This window comes from Penicillium citrinum (assembly GCF_028827155.1).
Source record: "Penicillium citrinum strain IBT 23319 chromosome Unknown utg000009l:1.0-4274883.0:1.0-4276374.0, whole genome shotgun sequence".
NCBI classification, from domain to species: domain Eukaryota; kingdom Fungi; phylum Ascomycota; class Eurotiomycetes; order Eurotiales; family Aspergillaceae; genus Penicillium; species Penicillium citrinum.
The window spans coordinates 2,171,429-2,184,885 of NW_026622694.1; the positions used below are offsets into that span (position 1 = coordinate 2,171,429).

A 13,457-nucleotide genomic window follows, 5' to 3' on the forward strand; every position below is an offset into this window, starting at 1 on the left:
CCATAATCAAATTGATTTCTTCTAAGCCTCACCCAGGTAGTTTTCAGTCCTCGTCATTCGTCCAACAAGGATTCACTCTTTTGTATTCCAGAAAACAATACATGTTATTGTATGGCTCCTTTATACTGTAATGTATGGTATGTGGTTGAAAATGGTATACTCAGATCGTGAGAGACTCCCTCGGTGACCTATCAGCCGCACGCAAAGGACATACGGAGTGACGGTTGGAAAGCCCACACGATAAGAAGAGTTGTGTACGGGTACTCGCTGGTTCATTGGTTCCGCGATTGCCAATCTTACCCACAATTCATCGGCTCTCCCCCCCCGAATACATATGGTTCAATCATCCTCCCTTCCGAATACACATATGTCGGTAAGCTGGTGCTGTCCGACCGCCCAAGAGGCCACGCACTAGTCTATTATTTCTATTCAACTGACGCGGCCTGCTGATCCACCCGCACACGTTCAAGCACATAAACATCCGTCTGCGTGGCTATAATGGCGGATCAGCCCCGAAGGAAGTCATCAGAGCGAGGCCGTGAGTCGGCCCTCGATCCCGCCCCTCCGGCAAACAAGAGGCGACGCATTAGCCTGGCATGCAATGCCTGTCGTGTGCGCAAGTCTAGGTACGTCATGCCGACGAGTGCCATAGACGACTGACTTTCCAGCTCCTGCACTCACTGACGCGATGTTTGTGGCAGATGCGATGGACAGCGGCCGGCGTGCTCATCATGCATGTCGCTCGGGTTCGATTGTCAATACGAACCCAATGAATCTGCGACCAACGTCATTGTACGCAAAGGCTATGTTTCTGACCTGGAACAGCGTATGGTATATGTCGAGCAGAAGTTGCAGCGACTGAATGATGCATTCAAGGGTCATCTCGCACCGTGCTCGAATTATTTTCCATATCACTCCATGAGCAGCAGCCCTCCGCCAGGGGCAGCGCCGCGAGCGAGCGAGACGCATGCTACTGGTCTGGAAGAGCCACAGGACGAAGACGCGCCCACCAATGGCATGGCAATGACCTTCGTTGAAGAGCAGAGTTCCGCTTTCTTTGGCGAATCGTCCAACATCAACTTCACACGGCTTCTCCTCCGGAGTATAGCCGCGGTGCACCAGGCCTCGACAGCCGTGAAGCCCGCCTTGTACAAGGACGCTGCTCTCGGAGAAAGCATCATCGCGGGTAGTATCTCGCAGAGCCAACCTTTTCATCCAACTGCGGCATCATCAACTCATCCGGACTCAGGGCCTACTATCTTGCCGTCGGTGGAAGAGATGGATTCTTTACTCGATATATATTTTGACACGGCTGGCGCAGTATTTCCTTTTATTCACGAAGAGGGGATGAGAAGAACATATACCGAGTGCAGGCTCAACGGCTTCACCAGAGCTCGCAGAACCTGGCTGGGAACGTTGAACATGATATTCGCCATGGCCAGCAGCTTTGACAGAGACCGAGTTGCGTCCGCTAAAAAGCGCTTCGAGAGATCAAACATCTTCTATAAAAGGGCTCTTGGGCTCTGTGGTGACCTTTCGAAACGTGTGATCAGCCTAGAGATGGTACACTATTTGCTCCTTGTCGTCATCCACTGTCAAGGGACTCAGCGGTCAGTGCAGGCCTGGAATAACCATGGACTTGCTATCCGGTCAGCTATAGCATTAGGGCTCCATAGTCACTCTACCAGGAGGGCCGTCGACCCGGTCAACGAGGAATATGGTCGTCGCACTTGGGTAGTAATCTACTGCCTAGACAAAGTCCTGAGCGTGGCATTTGGCAGACCAGCCAGCATCCCAGAAGAACAGATGATTGGAAGAGACAAAATCTCTGGACTATCTCCCCATGCTCTAAGTGGCCCTCCCAACAACATAGATTTACCGGGTGATTTCCTCGCCGTTTCGTTCAGATTGTATCAGGTGATGGGCAAATCTCTCACCAATCAGTATGGTGCGAATCTTGAAGATATGGACTCAAATCCCGACGATATAGCTTCCCTTAAAGCTTCAGGGGAGCTCCGCAAAATGCTTCAAGACTGGGCGACGAGCTTGCCGTCATATCTTTGTCTGTGTGAGCCTGGGTCCTCTATCCTTTCTCATAACGCCCCGGCGAACCGTTTTCGAGTCATTCTCACGCTGAGGTATTATAATCTTTCCATTCTTATACACAAACCGTTATTAAGTGCCACAATTCGACATTTCTTCGGGGCAGAAAGTGCGGCCGGTGGAAGCCCGCCATATTTGATACAGCTTGCTATGGCGGAGGCACTCGGATGCGTACAAGCTGCACAACATACTATTGAAATCGTTTATTCGATTATCCACGCAGATTCAACAGATAAAAATAATCTTGGAGTATGGTTTTTCACACTTTACTATGGTGGGTCTCTCCAAAGTCAGGCTTTTTGAGAATACTGACCAGATATACCCATTAGTTTTCACTGCCTCGCTAGTCATCAGTGGCCGACTATTATGGGCACAACATGGAGAGAATGTGGTGGACGAAGAAGCCGTAAAAGAGGCGAAGACTTTACTGAGCAAGGCAGAGACGATATTCCTGGAGCTTGACCATGAAAATAGCTTGGTCTTGAGTTGCCTTGAATACATTCGCAGACTTGCACGAATGTGCAGCATAAAGCGTTAGTTACTATCTTCCACTTCTGATCTGGTTACGAATTTCGAACTGGTTTATTCTAACGACATATACAGGTGCTGCACCAAATTCGTTCGAGAGCCGCTCCGATGCTGCCATAGCCGCAAATGCAACAGCATCCAACAACGAAACCACATTGAATCATGCTACTAATTCTGTCGAACCAAGTTTTTTCAACGTAGAAGATATGGAGGCCTTCCAACTCTTCTCATCCGAAATGTTCGACCCATCTATCTTCGAGGGTTTTTATCCTTCGCCTGCCCAGGGTAATTCTTTGGGGCACAATTTTTGGGAATCGTCTCCCCGTGGAAGGCTTTGAGATATGTCTAGAGAAATATGAGAATGAATTGGGCAAGTAAATAATAGTTCAAACCCAGTTACACGAATTACTTCAGCCATCCTTGGCAGTATATCATCGATCCTTGGCCCTTTGCTTTCCTTTCGCTTCTGTTGTTCTCCAGTTCAAGGACTAATCCAAAGGATGGGTTTCCAGACCATCACTAATCTCCATTTATCCTCTTATCTCATGGCGGGGATTTCATGCAACAGTTGTTTATTGGTGCGTAGACTAGTAATCATCCCGGGCCGCGCAACTATTCGCGCGGAACTGGCCCGTTAACTCCCCGATGACCCACGTTTCACGTTTTTCTCTCGACGACAAGCCAATTGATACGTTGCGAATTACAGCTCGCACAGATTTTCGGTCCGGCTACGGGAAATATTCCGGTATAACTACTCATTCGCTCTAAATATTAGTATTTCTTCAGGATTATTCCTCTGCCGTACGATTCAAGTATCCTTCGTTACTAATCTGACCCTGCAATGATCATGTCGACCAACCCTGCGCCCACTGTCCTCACTCAGCTCCCTTTGGAAGAGGACGCCCGTCCACGCTACAGCAATGCCCAATTGCACGACTACTTCGAGTGCATACAACTGCCGCAAAGATATCGGGATTCGATTGTGTTGAAGGACCCTGTCCAGGCCGGAACCAAGGAGCATGGACTACCTTTGCTACAGGCCCTAACACGGTACCATGCATGCAATGTCCCTTTTGAAAATCTTGTCCTTCACTATTCATCACACAAATCTGTCACACTTGATCCGACAGAGCTCTATACCAAAATAGTTCACCGGCGGTTGGGCGGGCGATGTATGGAAAACAATACTTTTTTTGCTACAGTCCTTCGTTCACTTGGTTATGAAGTGCGCAATTGCGGAGGCCGCGTGGCGAGGGCAATGAGTCCTTATCCGGATGTCAGACGCAATCAAAGAGCAACATACGATGGATGGAATCATATGCTCAATCTCGTACTGTTGGATGATGAATGGTACGTCGTCGATGTGGGAATGGGATCCATGGGTCCCAATCTTCCATATCCACTTCGCGATGGATTTCAGACCACTAGCGTTGCTCCACGTCTGATTCGGGTACAATTTCGCTCGATCGCCGAATCTTATATGACCAATAAATCTCCAAAACTGTGGTGTTTTGATACCTGCCACAATCCAGACAACGGTATCAAAGAATGGATACCGGTCTATTGTTTTACAGACATAGAATTCTTGCCCCAGGACTACGAAATGATGTCCTGGTTCACATCGACAAATCCAAAATCCTTCTTCACCAGATACGTCACTTGCACAAAAATGCTGATGGACGAGAGTAAAGAACAGTTAGTGGGCAATATCACCCTGTTCAAGGACACCATAAGAGAAACCATCGGCACAAATCGCAGGACAATGAAGGAGTGCAGGACAGAAAACGAACGTTTACAGGCGCTCGCTGAAATTTTTCAGGTGCATCTGACAGATGAGGAGAAGAAGGGAATTCCAGATGATGTGAAATTAGCCTAATGATTCAAATGCACATAAGGATTATGCAACATGTTGATATTGTTCATAGATAGTAATTAAGTCTATCAATGCCTCTCTTTGCATACATGAAACATAGCGCAATCCCTATCCTATACTTCATGTTTAATTACAACTGAAGAAAAAGTTTTTAGATTTTTCTTCTACTACAAATTGACTATCCCCAAAGCCCCATAGGCTCTCATTTTAACATTATGGCACAACCCTTGCAGTCAGCGCGTATACTACACCTCAATAGCTCAGTCGTGTTTTCTAGCTAGTTGTATTTTTTTACCCGAAAATTGGCCGTACAAGTATCTTGTGTCCGTTCGCAGGGATACCCTTACCGGCGTCTTTTCAAAGGAAAGGGAGAAACCTCTAGACCTAGTCTTGAATAATAATGCGATATTTGATGTTTCTTATTTTTGCTTTAAGGGCCTTCTTTTCTAACTCGGTTGACGGTTGCCTTGAAGACATTTACAATAGCTTCATCCTTTTTTTTTACCAGATCAATCGGCCCATTTTCATGAATTACCACTACAAGAGTTGAGCGTGGCTTTGACAGAAGCCGAACAACCGCCAGGGAACTTGAATGTATTTCTTAATTGAACTTCAGGCTCCACCGGCACCCCTGTTACTCAATCTGACTGGCTGCGACGCGCTGAGCTACCATTCCGAAGGCCGGCTTCTTCCCCGGACGAGGCATATTCACTATGTAAATGGGGCTTCAACCTGCACGGTGGATGGGTCGAATTACAATCTCACTATATCTTTTGACCAGATTCCTTCTCTACCAAGCACGAAAAATTATATACCAGAATGGTGACTCCACGGGTAGTTCGTCCGTTGGTGGAAATACCCAAGTCGCAAAACACAGTGGAAGTCTATATCATCAACACAACGAGCTTCATGAGTGGATTCCCGGCTTCATCCTTTGTGGAGCCCCTCGTACCAGGCCTTGAAACCATGAATGTCGGGTCCTACGCGTACCTCATCAAACATCCAGGCTCAAACACGAAATACAACACTATCATGTTTGATCTAGGCGTGCGTAGGGACTGGGAGAACAGCCCCGAGGCCTTTGTTACGGGCATTAAAGAGAGCGGATGCCACATAAGCGTCGAGAAGGACGTTGCCACTATCCTACGAGAAAATGGACAGGACTTGGGAGAGGTTGGGGCCATTGTTTGGTCCCATTGGCACTTCGATCACGCCGGCGATCCTCAAACCTTTCCGACAACAACGGACCTCATCGTTGGCCCTGGCTTCAAAGAATATATCATGCCGGGTTACCCGGCAGACAGGACCTCGCATGTGGATGCACGAGCATGGCGGGATCGCGAATTGCACGAAATTGACTTTACAACCGCAGCAGGACCTCAGAGACTTGATATCGGTGGCTTCCAAGCATACGATTTCCATGGTGATGGTAGCTTCTATCTTTTGAGCTCACCTGGACACGCGGTAGGCCACATGTCTGCTCTTGCTCGCACAACTGCAGATCCTCCTTCATTCATATTCCTGGGCGGAGACATCGCTCATCATTGTGGTGAGTTCCGGCCGACACCGTACACTCCGCTCCCCGACATGATTTCACCGAATCCCTTTGGCCGTGGAGCTTCTGCTTGTCCCGGAAGCTTCTTCCTTGTAATTCATCCCAAAATGGATCCGGAAAAACCATTCTTTGACCCGGTCAGCGGTGATGGGTGGCACCATGATGCCCCGGAGGCGATGAAAAGTATACAGAAACTGATGCAGATGGATGCATACGATAATATTTTTCCCATTATGGCCCACGATATGAGCTTGGGTGATGTGGTGGATTTATATCCCGACTCAGCCAATGCGTGGATGGTCAAAGGATGGAAGGAAAAGAGCCGATGGGGGTTTCTCAATTCTTTTAAGCCTGCAGGGGAACCAGAACTGTAACCAGTCTTGGTGAATGGTTTATTGAGGTGCCGTGCTGCTCAATCGGACGTGAATAGCCTTTCCTTCGGAGCAAACCCAGTTGATAGTCTGTAGTATTTGATGATATATGGTTTTGTTCATCTTACAAGAGATAATTTTTGAAAAAAATATTGTTCCTTAAATCAATACGTGCTACACTCGGTGTGTTTCTCGAAGAATCTGACACGTACTAGTAGTTTGGTCTGACATGTTGTTCAATAGGTAAAATGGTGGGCTCATGCATAGTCTTATACCTATAATATTTTGGTTCTAACTTATCTTGTTTGTGTGCTTATCTTTGGGCTGACTTCCAGACATGCCAGTCAATTAGAATCTGCGCTCACGGAATTTACAATTTCCCAAAATGCTATGCCTTCTTCCCACAGTGTATCTTCCCAAACATCTGTCTTGCCATCACTCCTCCATCTTCTGACTTCATTTGGCTTGGTTGGACCCCAGTTCACTGCGTCCCCATTGACAAACGCAGCCCAGCACTTGTTCCATCCACTCAACCATTCTTTCTCCTGATTCGTCAGACCCCCGGAGAAACTGGAACCCCATAACCAGATGGGTATGTCAGTTAAATGTGTGACCCCAAATTCGGACGGTATTGTCTCGTCGACGCACCCAAGGCGCCTCTCAAATCGGTAACGTAAAACATCGTTGCCAGGCCGGAGACCACCTCTGAACAGCGCATGATGGAACCCGCGCTGAAGGTGATGGACCTGAATATAAGCGTAAAGACGACCAAAGAAGTCTTGCCAACTCGCATACCCTTTAGGTAGTATCTTTGTGGGCCCGCAATAGTGGCGCATAAGTGCATCGGTGACCGAAGGGGCATACTCCGCGCAGAGGCGTCCATAAATTCCAGCGTAGGAGTCTTCTGGGGTACGCCACCTACCATACATAGTATGCTCCTCCTTACATTCCCCATTGATTAATGTAATGCCCCGATTTTTCATTCGTACTGCAAACTGCCCATCGTTGATTCTATCAATAAGATCCTTGGGGTAGAAGAAATCGTCTGCCAAAACCCGAAACTCAGAGATTTTCATTTCGGTTTGCACCTCGACAAGTCTTTGATAAGGAAGAGCCCGAAGTCTCCTCAGCTTCACTTTGTCTTCCAGATCTAGTGCGATACCAAGCCGGGTGAGGAATTCGTCGTATTGTTTCTGTTGATCTTGGAGAGCTTTTGGCCTGACACCCGGACCATTCGAAAACATTGCGACTCTTCTTATGATGGATCTTTCCGTGGGAACACGCCAAAGTTCATGTGCCAACTGTTGGAATGCCGAATATGCTCCGGCTGAGTACCCGGCTACTGTGATGTTTGCTGGATTCCCATTAAAGCATGCGATATTAGCGTGGGTCCATTCCAGAGCCATTCGCTGATCCCACAAGCCCATGTTTCCGGTGGTTTCTCCATTGACATTGGCACTCGCTTCGGCTGCCAGTTCGCTGCCAGCTAGAAAGCCAAATGCGTTGAGTCTATATGAGGGTAAAACCATTATCGCCTGAAAGGCAGAGTCACTGAGAAGCGGCACCAAAGCTTCCGGGCTTAGATTAGCAGTTCCAACTTGTAGAAAACCTCCGTGGATGTAGAAGCACACCGGCCAGCCATCTTGCGGGGCAGGCCGAGCCGGCACCCAGACGTTCAGCTGTAGGCAATCTTCGTCTACCACAGAAGCGTCGGGCGTGTTGGTGCTAGGGGGCTGCGGGCAAACCCAAGTACCACGCGTGAATTGTCCTGGTGCAGCGGCCGTTCCATATCGGTAGCCCTTGGGCAACCTTCGTGGCGCGCGAAAACGCCATTCACGAGTCGGCGGCAGAGCGTATGGGAGACCTCCGAAATAGTGCACGGCTGGCGTATCGTCAGATGTGATGGTAAGGCCTTCGATCTGTCCCAATGGTCCAGCATCGAAGCGGTGGATTTTTCGTTGGTAACTCATGGTATATGGACGTAAGGCGGGATCAAGAAGAGCTAGCTCTCAACTCTGCGCGATCGCAGTATATTATGAAGAGAGGCTCTCCATCCACAGGCAGTCCACCCGCGAAAGGGTGCGTAGTGACCTGACACTCGTCTGATCAATCATGATCCGGAGGTGGAGCGGGAAAGCCGGCTTTGGATAGACGACAGCGCGCGCAGAGAAATAACAATCGGCCCGAAGCGAAGGTTTCCACTTCGTTTATTCCCCGTTCTTTCCCCGAGGTCAGTAGCAAACTCCGGGTCGCAATAAATGCATTGGAGCAACACGAGTTGAAAAGATAGGATTTGGAAACAAAGGACTTGAAAAAACATGAGTATGAACATTGTCCAAATGATACTAGAATCTTTCCTTTGATTTCTTCGCCATGGTAATCTCTCTCCAAAGATCGGCATTTATCGATGCTATCCAGAAGCATGAACCAGCTTCAATTGCTATAGTGGAGAATGATTCGGGTGCGATCATCTCTTATAGTTCGCTGCTGCGCTGCGTTGCGCGTGCTAAAGAGCTGCTATTGCTGAAGACGGGAAAAAGTGACAACAGTATTTCCGGCGAGCGGATTGCTTTCATCATCGAGAACGGCCTGGATTATGTAGGTATGTATGCAATATCGCCTACGAAAGATGTTTGTCAATCTCGCCAGGACTAAACACGCAACCTGCAGTAACCCTCATGGCTATCCTAGCATCAAATGCGATTGCTGTGCCATTGGCACCTTCTTTTGCTCTTCCCGAATTGAGATATATCATTGATGAAAGCGAAGCTTTCGTCCTCATCTCTTCGAAGAGATTCTCAGCCAAGGCAAACGAAGTACTTAGCGATGGCTTGACAAAGCTGCCCATATTCTACGAACTCGACGAAATGGGAAATGCCTCAACCGATGAAAGGGATATCGCACTCTGCGAATTCTCCGAGGAATGCTGTGGTGGCATGATGCTCTTCACTTCAGGGACCACTGCACGGCCCAAGGGTGTTGTGCTGTCACTGGCCAATCTTACCGCGCAAGCAAGCAGCCTGCTGGAAGCATGGCAATATTCCCCGAACGATCGACTCTTGCACGTCTTGCCGCTGCATCACATTCACGGCACTGTGAACGCCCTCCTGACACCGCTTCTTGCGGGCAGTAGCATCGAGTTCATGCACCCCTTCAACGCACACTCCGTATGGACGAGGCTCGCGGCGCCGTTCCTGAAAGAGGCACGTGTGAGTTGCGACGTCTTCGAGAAAATTGCAGACGATACCGAAGATGTTATAAAAATTCCTATCACGTTCTTTACCGCCGTGCCTACCATCTGGTCCCGCCTACTACGTACATGGGAGAGTTTCTCACCCAAGATGCAAAAGGCTTGCAAGGAAGCAGTCTCTCCGATAAATCTACGACTGAACATTTCCGGCTCTGCTGCCTTGCCCAAACCAATCCGCGATGGCTGGACGAAACTATCGGGGGGGAAATCTGCTACTTGAGCGCTACGGAATGACTGAAGTGGGAATGGCGTTGTCATGCGGCCTCGGAGAAGTAGATCGTGTTGACGGCTCAGTGGGCTGGCCATTGCCATCAGTGGAAGTACGTCTCATGGAAATCGACGGCGTTACTGGAGCACAAAGTGTCATTCCCCATGGGGCAGAAATTGATCCAGATTCCGGCAAGGAACGTAGCGGTGAAATACAGCTCCGCGGACCTACCATATTCAAAGGGTATTGGCGCAACGATGAGGCCACCACGAAAGAGTTTACCACCGACGGATGGTTTAAGACCGGCGATATCGCCGTACGACGCAATGTTCCAGGCTCAGGCTTAGGGAAATCCGGATCCTGGGCGCAAGGGCCTGCATACTTCATAGGGGGTCGTCGGAGCGTAGACATTATCAAGACAGGCGGGGAAAAGGTCTCCGCTCTTGAAATCGAACGCGAAATATTGGCCCTTCCACAGATCGAGGAATGTGCGGTAGTCGGTCTCCCATCTGAGACCTGGGGCCAGAAAATTGTCGCAGTGATTGTGCTCTCGGAAAGGAGTCAAAACGATGGCGAGCCGATGAGTCTGCAACGTTTGAGAGATACTTTGAAGAATCGTATCACCGCATACAAGATTCCACAGGACATGGAAATCGTTGATATACTACCGCGCAATGCCATGGGCAAGATTAATAAGAAGGGATTAATAACTACTGTCTTCGGCGGTATAGAAAGCATTAGAAGACGAAGTGTTGATCTGGGGAAACGTCGTGGGGCAGCAATGGGGACTACAGCTAGTTGAAACCCAATTGAGGGTTAGTTTGGTAATGCGATGTGCTGCTATGGAGTGATCTGTAATACGAATCACTCCCAAACCAGTAGATTTGGAGTGTTCGTGTTCTGTAAACTTCGAGGTAACTGTTACAATGGCAACAAGAATCGCCTCCCATGGCCCAATTACTGTGCGAATAGTCTATCGATTTGATATCTATAGATTGATCGTGTTATGAAAATAGTGGAATGTTTCCACCAGTGGAGTGGAAAAGACCCAGGAAGTTTGTATGCAATTTGGCCCAAAAGTTTCATGCTTCTCAGAAGCCTAAGTACTGCACCGGACGGAGCCTGGTAGGGTAGGATTCCTGCTAAGTAGATGTAGAATTATAATATGGGAGTGGATGAAGACATGAAAAACTTCTTTTTTAAACTTTTTTTTTCTAAAGTTAAGGCTGTCTATAATAGTTGCTGAATTTGTTGCGCCGCTCCCAATACCTTCTCTTCTTCGAATCGACATCCAACAATCTGCAGTCCGACATGGTGACCCTCCATCAATGAAGGGTCGTAGAGGGCCCAATTCCAGGCGTCTTGACTGTTTCGCGGAACATACTCCCGGGAGAAAAAAGGGTTATCTAGGTCTTTGGAGGCTTTCCCTGCTGGAAAGGTCAATGCCGTATAGTCCAGGAGATTGAAAAGCTTAGTGTAGCCCGTCCAACGGCATGACTTATGAGGAACAGCTGTATGTGGCATGGTAGGAACAAGTAGTACATCTACAGGCTTCCCCGACGGTGAGCGTATGCTAGTCCACATGTCATGATAGGCCTGTTGACTTGCAACCTTTCTCTTGTTTAGTTGCCAGTATTCATAGACAGAGATTGGCTTGCCACGATCGATAAATGCTTGGACCTGCGGGATAACTGGCTCGCCACCTGCAGCAACAGCATCCCTAATATCTTGGCCCCCATCTGCAGCATAATATTCGTCCTGGTAGCCAATTGTCAGTTCCTATCTGGGGTATAGAGTTTATTTTGTGTTCCGAATCGGTGGTCGTACCATGATTTCAATGCACGCCAAGTTCAAACGCGAGTCCCATTCTACGACTTCGTGGCCGGCAGCCTTCAGTCTTGCGACATACTCACGGAATACCCGTTCGACAGGCGGATGCACCTTGACCACACCATCATCCAACATTGTACCAATTACAAGTTGTCTTGTGGACAGGTCGTCGAAGACATTGTCTCTCCAAGGGATCGGTGGCAATTGGGGGTCTATAGTCCGGGGCGCTGTCTCAATCACGAGCTTCGTCACCAACGTGAGAGAACTTAAAGATCTCGCCATCGGCCCAACAGCTGAAGGTACATGCTGCTGGCCGTCTAGGGAGACCATGATCCCTTTATAGGACATGCGTCCGCTCTTCGAATGAGTGTCAGCGCTGTCTGGTATAAGCGTGGTCGATATGCTTACACTAGGTTTCAATCCCCATAGCCCATTTATGTGGCTTGGTATGCGTATAGAGCCTCCAATGTCAGTGCCCCAGCCGATCAATGAGCCACCGAGGGCCAGCAACGCTGCCTCTCCCCGGAAGACCCCCCAGGAGTGAGTATAGAGTTGGCTGGATGCGTGGTCAAACCCCAGAGGGGATTCTCTGTTTCGCACCACTAGTCTAGTCAGTATGATCACACAGGGCCCGGAGTAGCAAGCGCCAGCTTACCATGATACTCTGAGGGAGATTTGTTTTTGCGATTATGATCGCGCCGAGCTCTGTTAACGTAGATACCAGAGGCGCATCAGATTCTGCTGCAGTAAATGCATTGCCCACATATCCTAAGGTCGTGTCTAGTCCTTTGATATTGAATTGATCCTTCAGTGATATAGGAACACCGTGTAACGGACCAATCAGCCGACCATGTGTTTGCTGAAAATCGTCAAGAGCCCTAGCTCGCTGGATCGCATCGTCAAAGCAGATCTCTGTCAGACAATTCGTCTGAGTCCCAGCTGTTAGACAATCTTTTCTGTACTTATGCTTGTTGTGCTATATTACCTTCCTTTGCGCCTCGCAGGCTCTATATTGTCGATCAGTGTGGTGCAAATTTCTGCCTTTTCATATAGACTTACCTCCGAATGAAGGCGCGGATCACGTCTTCGGCGGATAGTTGTCCAGACCTCAGCAGAGTCGTTAGTGCTTCGACATCGACCATTCCGGTTCCACATAATTCTGATCCTAGACTCTCATCTGCTGTTTCATATTTTCGAAGCTGCGCATCTCGTATCGCTCGTTTAGCTGCGACAACTACTGTCCAAGGTCGGTTTACCGTCATTGTGTGGTGGTCCAAGTCAATGACGACGTCCCCAGTCAGTCAAGCTTTAAAAAAAAGAAAGAAAAGTCTCTGCTGCAAGCAACGAGACCATCTCAAAATGCTCGGCCTGATAATTTCTCAATCGGGTGAGGCGTCATATCCTTGAAGCAACCTGATCTTGATTGGTGGAGATAGGGTTGGGGCAGTCACATGGCTGCGGTACTGTCGGATCACATCTGATCTATTCCGTTGTGGCAGATAAGGTTGTATGTTTTGAATTGTATTATGCAACCAATGGGATGTAGGAGCCCGGAACTCTCGGAAACATTTCGTTGTGAAGATCGGCCCAATCTCATTAGAGAGGACACCATCAAGTTCAGACAAGGCTGACCCGAGGGATCACCGGGCGTTCGGGGAGAGTCCCGGGATCAATCCCCCCAAGCTCTAGACAAAACACTCCACTTCTGCTAGCTCTACCCGGGGGCGGGGCCGTCACTT

General features: G+C 48.7%; 7 protein-coding genes across 7 annotated transcripts; 5 read left to right on the plus strand and 2 right to left on the minus strand.

Annotated features, from left to right (window-relative positions):
- Positions 1 to 334: 334 nt before the first annotated feature.
- On the plus strand, positions 335 to 3,009 carry N7469_010290 (uncharacterized protein; the record flags this gene model as incomplete). The annotated part of the gene is made up of 6 exons (XM_056649195.1): positions 335 to 373; positions 511 to 626; positions 702 to 2,377; positions 2,433 to 2,636; positions 2,707 to 2,916; positions 2,981 to 3,009. The coding sequence occupies 6 exons, from the start codon at positions 335 to 337 to the stop codon at positions 3,007 to 3,009; spliced, it is 2,274 nt and encodes a 757-aa protein (XP_056496326.1).
- Positions 3,010 to 3,472: 463 nt separating this feature from the next.
- Positions 3,473 to 4,507, plus strand: N7469_010291 (arylamine N-acetyltransferase family protein; the record flags this gene model as incomplete). The annotated part of the gene is made up of 1 exon (XM_056649196.1): positions 3,473 to 4,507. One exon carries the CDS (start codon positions 3,473 to 3,475, stop codon positions 4,505 to 4,507), a length of 1,035 nt encoding a protein of 344 aa, XP_056496327.1.
- Positions 4,508 to 5,323: 816 nt separating this feature from the next.
- On the plus strand, positions 5,324 to 6,433 carry N7469_010292 (MBL fold metallo-hydrolase; the record flags this gene model as incomplete). Its single annotated transcript, XM_056649197.1, has 1 exon — positions 5,324 to 6,433. One exon carries the CDS (start codon positions 5,324 to 5,326, stop codon positions 6,431 to 6,433), a length of 1,110 nt encoding a protein of 369 aa, XP_056496328.1.
- Positions 6,434 to 6,774: 341 nt separating this feature from the next.
- N7469_010293 (uncharacterized protein) lies at positions 6,775 to 8,400 on the minus strand (the record flags this gene model as incomplete). Its single annotated transcript, XM_056649198.1, has 1 exon — positions 6,775 to 8,400. One exon carries the CDS (start codon positions 8,398 to 8,400, stop codon positions 6,775 to 6,777), a length of 1,626 nt encoding a protein of 541 aa, XP_056496329.1.
- A 403-nt stretch (positions 8,401 to 8,803) lies between these two features.
- On the plus strand, positions 8,804 to 9,900 carry N7469_010294 (uncharacterized protein; the record flags this gene model as incomplete). The annotated part of the gene is made up of 2 exons (XM_056649199.1): positions 8,804 to 9,032; positions 9,101 to 9,900. 2 exons carry the CDS (start codon positions 8,804 to 8,806, stop codon positions 9,898 to 9,900), a joined length of 1,029 nt encoding a protein of 342 aa, XP_056496330.1.
- Positions 9,901 to 9,910: 10 nt separating this feature from the next.
- On the plus strand, positions 9,911 to 10,690 carry N7469_010295 (uncharacterized protein; the record flags this gene model as incomplete). Its single annotated transcript, XM_056649200.1, has 1 exon — positions 9,911 to 10,690. The coding sequence occupies one exon, from the start codon at positions 9,911 to 9,913 to the stop codon at positions 10,688 to 10,690; it is 780 nt and encodes a 259-aa protein (XP_056496331.1).
- A 428-nt stretch (positions 10,691 to 11,118) lies between these two features.
- Positions 11,119 to 12,980, minus strand: N7469_010296 (amidase signature domain-containing protein; the record flags this gene model as incomplete). Its single annotated transcript, XM_056649201.1, has 6 exons — positions 11,119 to 11,667; positions 11,716 to 12,075; positions 12,127 to 12,320; positions 12,382 to 12,646; positions 12,704 to 12,725; positions 12,778 to 12,980. The coding sequence occupies 6 exons, from the start codon at positions 12,978 to 12,980 to the stop codon at positions 11,119 to 11,121; spliced, it is 1,593 nt and encodes a 530-aa protein (XP_056496332.1).
- Between the last annotated feature and the right edge of the window lie 477 nt (positions 12,981 to 13,457).